Source organism: Choloepus didactylus (assembly GCF_015220235.1).
Source record: "Choloepus didactylus isolate mChoDid1 chromosome 25 unlocalized genomic scaffold, mChoDid1.pri SUPER_25_unloc1, whole genome shotgun sequence".
In the NCBI taxonomy this organism is placed as follows: domain Eukaryota; kingdom Metazoa; phylum Chordata; class Mammalia; order Pilosa; family Megalonychidae; genus Choloepus; species Choloepus didactylus.
Genome location: NW_023637606.1, coordinates 5,474,277 through 5,488,789, shown reverse-complemented (window position 1 = coordinate 5,488,789; position 14,513 = coordinate 5,474,277). Strand labels below are relative to the sequence as shown.

The window sequence follows — 14,513 nt, the reverse complement described above, 5'->3', positions numbered from 1 at the left end:
AACCCACGGGGCAGGTAGACACTCCTGCCAGGGGCAGACACGGATGGGACGCCCTTAATGAAAGTCCACCTGCGTGGCACACACCTGTTTGAAGGCAAATCTGTATAGAACACACCTGCATGGAAGTTCACGAGTAAAAAGAACTCCTATGAGGAATATCTGCACTGAGTCGCACCTATAAGGGGTATAACTGAATGGAAACACACCTGTAAGGAAAACATCTGTTTAGCATACACTTGCATTATAACACCTGACTGAAGTACTCTTGAGTGGGATGCATCTGTTTGGGAAACACATCTGCATGGCTCCTCAAGGAAATGAACAACACCTGTATGAGAAATTCCTGCGTGGAAGCCCACCTGTATTAGAAACAGCTGTATGAGACACACCTGTATTTAAGCACACCTATATGGGAGCCAGATATAGGAAAACATACAATAGGGGTATATAATTAGCTGGAACACAACTCTATGGGGGGAAAACGGTATACCGCACTCCTGGGTGGGCAGACACCTGTTGAAAAATGCACCTGTTGAGAAATGAGGCGAAAGACACCATCTTGCATGAGGAACACCTGTATAAAGGTGTACAACGGGCACACCTGCAATGCAGCACATCTGTGGCAGGGGCAGCAAGACAGAGGCTGATGTGTATTACAGCTCACCTGTCGGGGAGGTATCTGAGAGCAAACGCCTGTTTGGGGTATCCCCATAGGAAAACATCTTTACACACACACACACACACACACACACACACACACACATGTCGAAGGGCACGTCCTGGGACCACCTGTGAATGAAAACGTCTGTTAGGGGACCCTCTCTAAAGGTTCCTCTGTCTGGGACACACCTGTTTGAAGCACACCTTGCAGCTGTATTTGGATAAAGGACGATGATCACAAGGTGACCTTCTCGAGGGTATAACTAGTCCCTTCCAGGGTAGAGGGTGATGGCTAAGAATCTCAGGTCGGGTTTAATACCTGCGTTGTCTACTGGGCCCGTGGACTGAGCAAGACTTCACCTCCGCGAGCCTGTTTCCTCATCTGCAAAGTGGGAAAGCCAGTACCCCGGACCTTATAGGGTTTTGGCGAGGACGACGCGGGATGTGAGTAAAAGGCCTGGCATATGTAACGCAACCAATAAATGTGAGCTCCTGCTATTATTATTTGCTGTCAAATGTGCTGGCCGCCCCTCCCCCTAACGGCAAGTCGAGAAACTGCGCCCGAAACTAGTGGGAGGGACATTCGGCAGGTGCAGCGAGCCTGACAGGCAGGAGACCCGCCTCCAGCGCTCAGCCACCCCATCCTCAGTCTCCAGGACACTGAGACTCCCAGGCCGGGCTGGAGAGGGCCGTCAGCCCGGTTTCCGGACCCGGCCGCGGCCCCTTTAAGACTGCCTGGCGGGTAGCCAGGCTGCGAGGGCCGGGGACTGCGGAGGGTCAGCAGGGAGGCCCCGCCCAGGTGGGAGGGCGCTGTCGCGCGGGCGGGCGCAGCCCAGGCGGCTCTGGCCAATAAGAAGCCGCCTTTGCCGCCGCGCGTTGATCTTCCGTTTCCCAGGCTGAGCGGAACCTGGAAAGAAGTCGCGCGGGCGAGATGAAGGGATGGATGGAGCTCGCCGCGTCTTGATCTTCTGTTTCTGGGGCCGAGTGGGGAACGCGAAACGGGCGGGAGGTCAGATGGAAGGTTAGATTGTGCGGGGTTCCTTGCGTACGTCTAGGAAAGACCAGAACTTTAGTTCTTGGAGGAGATTAGTCGAGGGAGGCGGAGCGGTCAAGTGCAAAGGGATTAGGAGACCAATCTCTGACTTCTCCCTGCCTCACCCTCTGGGGAAAGGGGCCAGAGGGTAAACTGAGGCACTCGAAGGCGGAACTCTGAGACCAGAACTGAGACCACTGATCTCCCCTAGCCCCACTCCCCAGAAGGATCCCTGGTGCTCCCCCTGGCAGTGCAATGCAGAGCATCCCAGACATCCTTCCCCACGCCCCCAGCTCCGCCCCCGGCCCCCTCCCCCCAGTGCGGGTCCGGGAGGAGTCGCAAGTTCTGGAGCGGGCGGCGACGGCTAGCAGCCACCGCCTCCTGCCAGTGCCGGAGCAGAGCAGACAGCACCGAGGCTTGGGTGGCTGTGGCCGCGGAGCTGGCCCTGCGGGGCTCCGGGGGGGGAGGGGGAGCCGCGAAGCCCCCGCCGAGGCCGCCGCCGCCGGGCCTCCCCTCCCCCCTCCCGGGCGGGCGCCATGCGGGGGGGCCCGGGTGACGCGGAGCGGAGGCAGCGCTGGGGTCGCCTCTTCGAGGAGCTGGACAGTAACAAGGATGGCCGCGTGGACGTGCACGAGTTGCGCCAGGGACTGGCCCGGTTGGGCGGGGGCGACCCGGACCGCGGCGCCCGACAGGTACCCCCCGAGCCGGGACCCCCGCCTGGCGCGCCGCATCCCGACCCGGCCCGCTCCCGCTGAATGGAGCGCCCTGAGCTGCCAGGGGACTGCCTGTGGCCGGACTCCAGGACCTGTGTCCAGCCTGGGCGCCTCTGTCCCCTTCCCCCTGCCCACGCGTGTCTGGGCCTAAGCGGGTTTGCTTGAGCCAGGGCCACGCAGGCCCCAGGCCCTGCACAGTTAGGCTGTCAACACCCCTGGGGATGTCTGCCAGGGAATGGAATGGGGGTCCTCTGGAATGTCTGCACAGCACAAGGCATTTCCTACTCCCACTCCAGGAGACACACCCTCCATACCCTCCTCCAGAACTTCTGGGCACGCACTGACCTCCTGGTCTCAGTTTATATCCCCTCACCTGCACTTTTCCAATCCTGGCTTGATGCTCCCAGGCTGCCCCAGTCAGGGACTCAATCTTGTCCGAGGCTAGCCCCCCGCTGGGGATGCACCTGTGAAAGCAGGAATTCTCACACACACACACACACTCACTCTCCCACTCCTAACCCACACAGTTGTCTTCCACACCTGTAGCCCCAGATGCCCCTCCAATGTCTTCACAGCATCCCAAGACCTCCAGCCCAACCTCCCACTTTACAGATGGGAACACAGGGGCCCTGGCCGCTCAGCTTGGCTCTGCCATGCCCCACGGTGCCCGGAGCTGTCCGTAAGGAGCTCCCCACCGAGCCTGCCATGTGGGCAGGTTTTTATAAGAGACAGCCAGGAGGATGGGTTTCAGAGACAAAGAGCTCCAGGCTGCCACTTCCCCGCTCTGTGACCTTGACCAAGTTCCTTAACCTCGCCATGTTTCAGCTCGCTCACCAGCAACACTGGGCAAACGCTGCCTACTTCGCTGGCCTGCTGCTGGGAAGTGGGCTGATGGGGGTGGGGGTGGGGGTGATTTCCCCTGCTCTTTTCCCCAGGGCACTGGGGGCCCTGGGGGCCCTGGGTTCCTGAGGCAGATGGCCAGTGGTGGGACCCCACCCCTCGAGCCTCCTGTATCCCCTTCCCCATGGCCAGGACATCTCCCCGGAAGGCGACACAGATCCTGATGCCGGCTTTGACCTGGAGGAGTTTAGTCGCTACCTGCAGGAGCGGGAGCAGCGCTTGCTACTTATGTTCCACAGTTTGGACCGGAACCAGGATGGTAGGGTCGGGCAGGCCCCGGGGCTGGGGCTGGGGCTGGGGCCGTGGGTGCCCGGGAGATGCCAATGTGGGCAGAACCGGCAGCGCTGGGAGGAGGGGGGAGGGCGCTTCTCTCTGATGACTCACAGGCTATTTTGGGAGCTCTCCCCACCCCCAGCTAGGTGGGTTGAGGCTCAGCCAACCCATTCTGCCTCCTTTTCCCTTTTGGGGCAGGACCCCCTCCCCCCCATTACTACCCTTGGATTTTTCCTAGAGACAAAGATCCCCTATAGTGCTCCTGGATTCCCTATGGGACAGAGACCACCTCCCCAATTGCATAAGGACTCCCGTTATTGCCCATGGATTCATTCTGGAACAGTAGACCCCTCTACTTTAGTGACCCCAATGAGGCAGGGAAACCCCTCCCCCAACCCTGCTTCAAACCTCACCCTGGATTTCCAGACCCCCTCGATGGTCTTGCAAAGGAAATCTGTATCCCAAGCCTTCCTGCTCCTCAGCCCCGGGTCCCCCAAGTTACACACACACACACACACACACACACACCCTTCCTCCACCTCGGATCCCCCTCCCCAGGTCACATCGATGTCTCTGAGATCCAACAGAGTTTCCGGGCTCTGGGCATTTCCATCTCGCTGAAGCAGGCGGAGAAAATTCTGCACAGGTGAGGAGCTGGAGGGCTGGAATCCCAGGTATCTCAGGACCACCTGAGGCCTCCAGGCCCCAGAGCCAGCCCCCGGGGAGGGTGGAGCTGAGTGAGTGCTTGGGGTTTGGAGTCAGGCAGATCTGGGGCTCACGCCCTGGAGCCTCCGTTTCCTCCCCTGTAAAATGAGGGTAATAAAACCGTCTCCCTGATGGGGTTGCTAGGAGAAATCAAAGCAGACCCTGCCCCTGGCAGAACCTCACCCCTGGCACTGACCAGGCACCCCCAGCCCCAGGCACTGACCCTGTCCCCGCCCCACCCCACCCAGCATGGACCGTGATGGCACGATGACCATTGACTGGCAGGAATGGCGAGACCACTTCCTGTTACACTCGCTGGAGAACGTGGAGGATGTGCTCTATTTCTGGAAGCATTCCATGGTGAGGTGGGGGTGACTTTCCCAGCCCAGCCACCGTGTCCACTTTTGCCCTGGGACCCTGGGGCCCTCCCCACCTTGCTCTGGTCTCCCCAGGGTATGGAAGGGCTGAGCCCAGGATTCTAGAAGGAAGAGCCGCTGGGAGCAGCTGAGGGGTGAGGCTCCTCTCCTCCCTCCCCCTATTTGAGTTTTCAAGGGATGGGGGACCTGTTTTGGGAGGTCTCTGATATGAGGTTGGAACCCTTCAGCGGGGCTTTGGGGTTGTGGGGTTTGGGGTGCTGGGGAGAAGGGGAGCTCAAGGGATGGGGCCTCAGGCCTCTCGCCTTCAATCCACAAGCTCCCCTCTGCTAGGTTTTCCTACTTCCGAATAAAGTATTCTGCCGCTAAGGAGAAAAGTTAGAAAGCCACTGGCTTCAGGATGGGGGGAGATCTAGTGGGATCTGCTGGAGAGGTGGAGGCCTCTAGGTTGTCAATTCCTGGGTGGAGATTCCTGAGGACATCTAGAGGAGATCCCTCCACAGGATCTGAGGAGATCCAGTGTAACTCCCACCCTAGAGGATCCACTAGACTCCTGGTTGGGAAATCAAGAGGTAGATCCTCCTGGGGGGTGGGAAGGATGTTCCCTAGGTGGGACACCCTATGGAGGAGATCCCTGGTGGGATCGTGTGTAGTCCCAGTGGGAACATCTGCAATTCCTGATGTGGGTGATCCTTGGGTGGGTGGGATCCTTGGGAGAGATCTGATCTGGGGGGATCTTAGTGTGGTAGATGCTTGGGTAGGATCCTTTGATGGGATTTGGTGGTGGTCCCCAGGAGAGAAGCCAGGATCTCTAGATGGGACACCACTGAGTTGGAAGTTTGGGGAAGATGTGGTAAGGGATCCAAGAGGGATCTCTGAGCTCTCCAAGCAAGATTCATTGGTGGACTCTCTAGGGTGTCCTGTGATCCCTGGGGGAGACTCCCCCATTCAGGACTGGGTTCCATCTCCCCACTGCCACCCCTGTAACGTGATGCCCCCGACCCCTGTGTCCCCAGGTCCTAGACATTGGCGAGTGCCTGACCGTGCCAGATGAGTTCTCGGAGCAGGAAAAGCTGACTGGCATGTGGTGGAAGCAGCTAGTGGCAGGCGCCGTGGCGGGGGCCGTGTCGCGGACAGGCACAGCCCCCCTGGATCGCCTCAAGGTCTTCATGCAGGTGAGGGGCCCCGGCAAGACTGCCCCTTGCCCCAGGCCTGGGTCCTGGGAGCAGAACCCCAAATCTTCCTCATCTCCCTGCCCAAGGTTCACGCCTCCAAGACCAACCAGCTGAACATCCTGGGGGGCCTGCGGAGCATGATCCGTGAGGGGGGCGTCCACTCCCTTTGGCGTGGCAACGGCATCAACGTGCTCAAGATTGCACCGGAGTCGGCTATCAAGTTCATGGCCTATGAGCAGGTGGGCAGGCATGGGGGAAGCTTGGCTGGATGTGAGGAGGACTGCGGGCTTGCTCGGGGCTGGGGGCTGCATGCCCAATGCCCGCAGAAGCCTGGGAGGACAGCAGAGCCTGTGTATGTACAGGGAAGACTCAACCCCTGAGGTCCTGTCCCCTCCTCTGCCTCCCACCCTTAGATCAAACGGGCCATCCGGGGGCAGCAGGAGATGCTGCACGTGCAGGAGCGCTTTGTGGCTGGATCTCTGGCTGGCGCCACAGCCCAAACCATCATTTACCCCATGGAGGTGAGGAGGAGGGACCCTGGCAGAATGGGGGGAGGGAGGGTGTCTGCAATAAACACTCCACTCCGTGGTGTGACATGCCTTGGAATCATAACTTTGCCTCTCTCTGATTCCAACCATAGCTCTTTTCAGCCCTGTTTTTACTGTGTGTAGCATTTCTGGTTGTTACAGTTTAACGTATGGCTTGAATCTGGAGATGCAGTGTTGATTATAACTGTTTAGATGATAGTCGTGGGATGTGCCTCTTCTAAAGAAGCTGGTTTTCAGGACACTTGCTCCTAGAGGAATCACTTCTAGGTGTACCTGTTTTCTGAGAAATCACTTCAGTTTCAGGTTGTGCCATTAGGATTCTGAAAGTGAAAGAAAACCCAAACCATGTACATAAAGTCTGGAGTGAGCAGTTCAGGGCTGGTATGGTGTTAGAGACCCAGGTTCCTTCTATCTCATTCCACCACCTCAGTATATAGCATCCACCTCGTGGACCAAGATGGCTGCTTGTGCTCTAGCCACCACACCCACATCCCTAAAAGCAAGAAGGAAGAAGAGACAAAGGAGAGAATGTCCCCATGCCTTTAAGGACATTTCTGACAGTCACATTTACTTCCTCCTCCTATTTCATTGGCCAGGACTTAGTCACATGGCCACACACCTAGGCAAGTGGGAAGTATAGTCTTTATTTCTAGTGGCTGTGTACTTTCTGAATGTCAGCACCTATTATTAAGGAAGAAGGGAACAAAATATTAGGGGACAGTTAGCAGTGGCAGGTGTAACCATTCCAGTGTAGCAATTTGGCGATAGCAGAAGATTCTAAATTCTGAGCTTGGGGAAGTCTGCAGCTATGGTTCTTTTAAGTGGTTCTTTTAAGTGAATTATTCTTGGGGTGCCTGCTTTCAGGAGGAGCTATCTCTGCATGTCGCTTTTCCAGGGATGCCTTTTTCCAGGGATAATCACAGCCCTGGTTCTCCCCCAGGTGCTGAAGACACGGCTGACCCTGCGCCGGACAGGCCAGTACAAGGGGCTGCTGGACTGTGCACGGCGGATCCTGGAGAGAGAAGGGCCCCTTGCCTTCTACCGAGGTTACCTGCCCAACGTGCTGGGCATCATTCCATACGCAGGCATTGATCTGGCCGTCTACGAGGTCTGTGAGCCCCCCACCCTTCCCTCCCTCCCTTCTCCTCCCCTCTGAGATTTGCCCCTCGCCACACTCCCTCTCCCTGGGGCTGGCTCAGTTGACCTCTTGCAGCTGGGGGACGATGAGCCCATGGTCAAGGAGCACCATGGTCCCGGAATCCCCAACCCCTCCACCAACCCCTGCCAGCATCTTCCATTTGCAGCTCCATCTGCCTGGAGCTCAGGATAACGTCGAAAGCTGGGGACCTCTCCAGCTCACAGGATCACAGAGAGCAGGCAAAGATGAGCCTCAGGGAAGCCCATATTCCCCAAAGTGTGTTTCGAACCTAGCTTCAATCTCCAGGCAGATGTCCTCTCCTGGGTCTGCTCAATCAAGCACCTGCCACCATCATAAAACCCACTCCCTGTTTGTCAAGAGGGGCAGGAATGGGGAGGTTTTGTAGTTTTTCTTCCAGGGGTCTCATGCATTGCTTCTGTGTGCTCCTGATAAGATCACCAGGTCCTCCCAATTTAGCACACCCAAATTAAGAGCCCCCAGAATCTTTATATTCCAAGACAGACAGAACGTGCTTCTTATGCATGCAACCCGCATAGCTACAGACCTCCCCAAGCTCAGAAGCATCGCATGCCTTGTTTAATGCTCTGCTGTTGCCATCTTGAAATTCTTTATCTTTGGACATGCCCCCTACCCCCATTTTTATTTCACATCAGGCCCCCTGTTCTGGTTTGCTAATGCTGCCAGAATGCAAAACACCACAAATGGACCAGCTTTTATAAAAGGGGGTTTATTTGGTTACACAGTTACAGTCTTAAGGCCATAAAGTGTCCAAGGTCATGCAACAACAATTGGGTACCTTCACTGGAAGATGGCCAATGGCGTCCAGAAAACCTCTGTTAGCTCGGAAGGCACGTGGCCGCCGTCTGCTCCAGGTTCTGGTTTCAAAATGGCTTTCTTCCAGGACGTTCCTCTTTAGGCTTCAGCTCCTCCAAAATGTCACTCTCAGTTGCTCTTGGGGCGTTTGTCCTCTCTTAGCTTCTCTGGAGCAAAAGTCTGCTTTCAAAGGCCGTCTCCAAAATGTCTCTGTAAGCTGAAGCTCCTCTCTCAGTTCCAGTGCATTCTTCAAAGTGTCCCTCTTGGCTGTAGCTCCTCTTCAAAATGTCACTCTCAGCTGCACTTGGCACATTTGTCCTCTCTTAGCTTCTCCAGAGCAAGAGTCTGCTTTCAACAGCCGTCTTCAAACTGTCTCTCATCTGCAGCTACTCTCTCAGCTTCTGTGCATTCTTCAAAGTGTCTCTCTTGGCTGTAGCAAGCTTGCTTCTTCTGTCTGAGCTTATATAGTGCTCCAGTAATCAAGGCCCACGCTGAATGGGTGGGGCCACGTCTCCATGGAAATTATCCAATAATAGTTATCACCCACAGTTGGATGGGGCACATTTCCATGGAAACAACCTAATCCAAACGTTCCAACTTATATGTCTGCCCCCATAAGATTGCATCAAAGAACATGGCTTTTTCTGGGGGGCATAATATATACAAACCAGCACACCCCCCAAATTACAAGGCGGGTCCTGATCCAACACACTCCATACCTGCCATTCATAACTTCCCAGCTCCCAGCATCTATACAGCCAAAGGAGACAGGACCATCATTCATTCATTCATTCATTCAACAGGTACTTACTAAGCATCCACTCTGCCAGGCTCCATACTGGTTGTTCCAGGTACAGCACTGAACAAAAGTGACACAGTTTCTGGATTCCCAGAGCTCCCACTCCAGCAGGCTGTGAGATAGACAGTCAGCCAGCAAATAAGATAGTTTCAGATCCTGATAAGTTCTCAGAAGATAATGAAACAAGATGTGTAATTGAAAGTAGCAGTGGGTGGTCAGGAAGGCCTCTGAGGAGGTGACTTTGGAGTTTGAAGCCCGAGCTATGAAAAGTGCATGTAAGTGAAGGGGGTGAGGAAGGCAGAGCAAATGGCAGGTGCAAAGGTCTGGAGATAGGAACAAATTTGCCCTATCAGAGGAGAGGAAGGTTTGACTGGCTAGCGAGAAATCAGTGTAGAAGACAGGTCAGAAGAGTCAGCAAGGACTTGATGGGTTTATCCTAAGTGCAATAGGAAGCCAGGTTTGGGGCAGAAATAAGAAGCAACCTCATTGTTAAATTCTTCAGCAAAATAAGGGAGTTCAGAGGTCTAAGAACTTTGGGAAACTCTGCGCCCTTTTGGAGTTTCAAAATGTATGTTAGTCCCTTAAAGGCTCTGAGAAGGCCCGCAGTAAAGTAATTTCTTAACTTTCCCTTTAATCCATTGGTTGCCACACTTATCCAATCAGCGGAACGTCTTTTCAACAGAGCAGCTCTTAATAACTCATGAATCACCTATTTGGCAAATGCTGCTCCAGACACAAAGGGGCTACTGAGATTGTGAAGGCAACAGTGATAAACACTTTTCCCTCCTTGCCCATTCCATGCCTGGGTCAGACATCACTAATCGATCACAGCAGTGTTTCCCACTGAGTCCCTCTCAACAGCAGTTCCAGGCAGCCATTACCAATGGCTCACAGAAGGCTTCAGAAAGGATTAGAAACCCTGAAGTCTTAAAGTGCACTGTCCTGGATTTGGCCATGGCTCTGAATGCCAATTCTCATCTTTATTTGCTCTGTGGCTTGGGGCAAGTAACTTCCCCCAGCCTTAGTTTCTTGCCTATAAAATGGGGATAAGAGTAGTACTTGTCTTAGTTTGAGTTCTCCCAGAAATAGACCCTGAGATGGGCATGTGAGGGTAAGTGGTTTATTTGGGAGATAATGAGGGAAGGGAAGGCAGCCAATAAAGAATGTGTTATCAAAGCAGATTACCACTATGGGCTGCCAGAGCTCGATCTGGCTGGGGACCTCTGGGAGGCAGCGTAGAAAACATCCCACCAGAGAGCCAAGAGAGCTGGGGTATTGATACACCAACTTCTATCAGTCCATGCTGGAAGGTCGCTTCTGGGCATGTGAATTCCCCAGCCCTTCCCACCTGCTCCCATGTGGTCAGAGTAGCCTTGGCCAGCTCCAGAGAAAGTCCATAGCAGTTGAAGTTGGCAGGTTTGAACTGAAGTGGAAAGGGATAAGGACAAGACACCCTCATCGCACAGGTACCTATCTTGGAGAATATATGGGTTTTCTACTGTTGCTATAACAAATGACCACATGCTTAGTGGCTGAAAACAAAACAAATGTATTATCTGACAGTTCTGGTGGTCAGAAATCTGGACTGGCTCTCACTGGGCTAAAATTGACATGTCGGCAGGGCTGCATTCCTTCTGGAATCTCTAGGAGAAAATCCCTTCCCTTGCTCTACCCTTCAGGGATCTCCTAAAACAGGACAGATGGATGGATGGGCAGGTGAATAGAAGGGTAGATAGATGGATAGATTAGATGGACATGTAAACAGATGTATTATGAGGACTTGGATTGTGCAATTGTGGCAAGCCCAGATTACACAGAGCAGGCTGCAGGCTGGAAATTCCTGGAAAGGTGATTTTGAAGTCTTGAATCGAAACTCCTTAGGGGAAGATGGCGGGCCGGAAATTCCAATAAGAGTAGACGTTCAAGTCTTGAGGCAGAAATTCTTCTGACCTCTGGAACCCTCCAATCTCGCTGATTGGGTGAGACCCACTTTCCTTGCTGAGAGTTATCTCCTTTACTTAATGTCAACTGGATTGTAGATGCTAACTCCTTCCACGGCAACAACCAGCCAAGGGTTTGACCAAACAACTGGACACCATAACCTAGGCAAGATGATATACTAAATTCACCGTCATGCTTGCCTGGTCCAGCTTCTAGAAATCATTTGCATTCCTTGGCGCCTTTCTCCAACTTGAAAGCCAGCAGTGTAGCATCTTCCAATGTCTCTCTCTCTCTCTCTCTCTCTGACCTTTGCTTCTATCATCATGTCTCTGACTCTGACCCTCCTGCCTCCCTATTATAAGGACAGGGGGCCCACCTAGATGATCCAGGATAATTTCCCCATCTCAGATGTCCTTCGTGGTGTCTGCCATGTAAGGTAACATATTCACAGTTACCAGGAACTAGGAAGTGGATGTCAGAGGAGGACATTATTTGCCCAACCATAGGGGCCGAGGTGAGGGTTGAACGGGGGTTGCAGGTAAGGAGCTCACACAGCACCTGGCAGGTACCAAGGGCTCCGTGACGGTCTGGGATACAGAGCTGGCCAGTGAAGCCTCTGAAGCTGGAGTCCTGCTGTCACCAGCCCCAACCCACCCCACTCCCTTCTTTCCTCCGGTCAGACCCTGAAGAACCAGTGGCTCCAGCAGTCCAGCCACGACTCGGCAGACCCAGGCATCCTTGTGCTCCTGGCTTGCGGTACCGTCTCCAGCACCTGTGGCCAGATAGCCAGTTACCCCCTGGCCCTGGTCCGGACCCGCATGCAGGCCCAAGGTGAGCCCAAGGGGGGCGGCGTGCAGGGAAGATCCCACGACTTGGGTCCCATCTCCTCTCCCCACCACCGGGTCCCCAGCAGAGTTGCAGGTTGAGATCCTGCTGGGTTTGGGTGGCCTTGATTAAATCCCTACCTCTCTCTGGGCCTCAGTTTACCCATGTGTGATATTGGGGTGGGTGTCCTTTACCCTTCTGGAGCTGAAGATTAAATAGGAGAACAGACACAGTGAGACAGGAGAGCTTCCTAGCAATCTTAGCAGGGCGGCTGCAGGATTGGCAGATGTCTAGCTTTTCTGGGCTGGTAAATTGAGCTGCTAATTTGCAAGGCTGGGTTACAGCAAGGGGAAGGCTGGGAAGAGGATTAAGGACAGAACGGCAGAGCAAGGCTGCTTATTGTTTTTCTCTGTATTTTCCTTTTATGGGGTTCTTTTTAATTTTTTTTTCCCCACTCTCCCTGGATCTGTTTTGAGCATTTCCTTGGGAATTTGAGCTTTTGTGTTTCGTGACTTTTGCTGGGGATGTTTCAGTGCCTGAGATAGACTTGGGCTCTACTGTCCTAGAACTTGGAGCCTGGAGGGACAGAAAGATGCTAAATAAATCATTCCACTACTAAGTATTGATTTAGGGTTGAATTAAAAGGAGAATGAGCCCAGTTTAGACTGGGGAACCAGGGAGGGCTTCCCTGAAGAGGCGGCTTTGGAATGGAGATTGGGAGACTAAGGAGTTAGCTGGGAGAATAGGGAGAGAATTGAGTTCTAGGCAGAGGATGTTTCTGCCCCCTCTAGATACACACACACACACACACACACACACACACACACACACACACACACGCATACCTGCTCTGTTTCTAACCATCCCCAAACTTGGGACTGTAGGATTGGGGTGAAAAGGTAGGCAGCCAGTTCCAAGGCCAGTGGAACCCTGACTCTGAGTGGTAGGTCCCACTGTTGATCTGACCCTCCTCCCTCCTGCTGCAGCCCTACCTGGCCCAGCCCTGGGGATTGAGAGGGGAATGTGAGAGGGGGCCCTCTGGCCTTACGTGGCCCCATGCCTCCCCCCAGCCTCCATCGAGGGTGCCCCCCAGCTCTCCATGCTGGGTCTGCTCCGTCACATCCTGTCCCAGGAAGGTGTGCGGGGTCTCTACCGGGGCATTGCCCCCAACTTCCTGAAGGTTGTCCCGGCCGTGAGCATCTCCTACGTGGTCTACGAAAACATGAAGCAGGCCCTGGGGGTCACGTCCAGGTGAGGGGCCCAAGGGACCCTCAACCCGATCGTGATGCCCCCCCCCACATCATACCTCTGTCACTGGAGACTGAGAGCCCAGCCACCGGATCCCGGATCCCCCCCCTGCCCAAACCACTGGATCCCTACATTCAGCCCCTACACTCCACTCCTCCAGTTCTGGATCCTGGATTCCGTACCCCACCCTGCTGTCTGATGTCCTTATCACAAGACCTGAGGTTCTTCACACCCCCACCCTTGGATCCCCATCCCCCCAAACCGCTGGACCCTGCATCCCCCCCATTCCAGCTACTGGATCTGCATTTCCCTGCTCCACTCACTGGGGCCTGAGGCTCTCTGGGTTCTAGGCACTTGATTCCCCACAACTCAGCTCATGGATCCGGGTACCCTGTAGCACAGATCTGATCCCTGTAGCTCAACATGCAGACCCCAAGCTCCCACAGGCCCTGGATCCAGTGCAGCCATGGATCCTTGATCTCCCACCCCATGACTGAATCCCACATCCCCACACTTCAATCACCAAACTCTGCCACTGGATTCTGGATATCAAGAAAACCCTGGTCACTGGATCCTGACAATGCAATGCCTAGGTCCTGAGACTCCAACTACTGGATCCCAGATCCCCTCCTCCCAACCACTGGATTCCTGAAGTCCTATACCGTGGCCACTGAATCCCAGATGCCCATGCTTCGACTGCCAGACCCCTGCATTTCAGCCACTATACCCTCAACCCCCCCAACTACTGGATCCCAGATTCCCAAGCTCCAACCCACCAGGTTATGGCTCCTAAAGCCACAAGGACAAGAGCCCAACAGCCCAGCAATGGGATCCTGGCACTGCAGGATCCACTGGATCCCAGATTCTGGATCCCAAATTCCTTCACCCCAGTCACAGGATTCTACCAAAAAAAAATCTCATCCAATAGAAGTCACACCCTGATCCCGAACCCTCAGAGCCCAAGTCCTAGATCCCAGTAGCCCAGCCACAGGATCCTGGGTCCCAGGCACCTCCATCCCAGACACAGCCCAGAGCCTGCTCCCCAAACCATGGGATCCCAAGTCTTGGCAACCTGTGGGGAAGCCCAGGTCCTAGCTTCCTGGTTCCAGAACACCCGTGGGATTTGTCCAGTGATCATGACATGGCTCATTTCCAGGCAGCAAGGGAAGGGCTTGCATTTCTCAGCCCCTGCACGGACACCAGACCCCCCCCCCCCAACACACACACACCCTAGCCCCGTCACACCTCCTTAGCATGGCCGCAGCTCTGGGCCCTGAGGGGAAACCGCTCCCTCAAACCACCTTGCTAACCCCCCCTAACTCTGCAGCGTCTTCCACACCCCTCCCC

General features: G+C 54.7%; 1 protein-coding gene across 1 annotated transcript; it reads left to right on the top strand.

The window, feature by feature from the left end:
- Positions 1-2,073: 2,073 nt before the first annotated feature.
- Positions 2,074-14,150, top strand: SLC25A23 (solute carrier family 25 member 23). Its single transcript, XM_037823920.1, has 10 exons — positions 2,074-2,385; positions 3,439-3,565; positions 4,138-4,225; positions 4,533-4,644; positions 5,675-5,833; positions 5,920-6,072; positions 6,247-6,354; positions 7,322-7,489; positions 11,774-11,924; positions 12,989-14,150. Exons 1-10 carry the CDS (start codon positions 2,230-2,232, stop codon positions 13,171-13,173), a joined length of 1,407 nt encoding a protein of 468 aa, XP_037679848.1. The 5' UTR covers positions 2,074-2,229; the 3' UTR covers positions 13,174-14,150.
- The last annotated feature ends 363 nt before the right edge of the window (positions 14,151-14,513 follow it).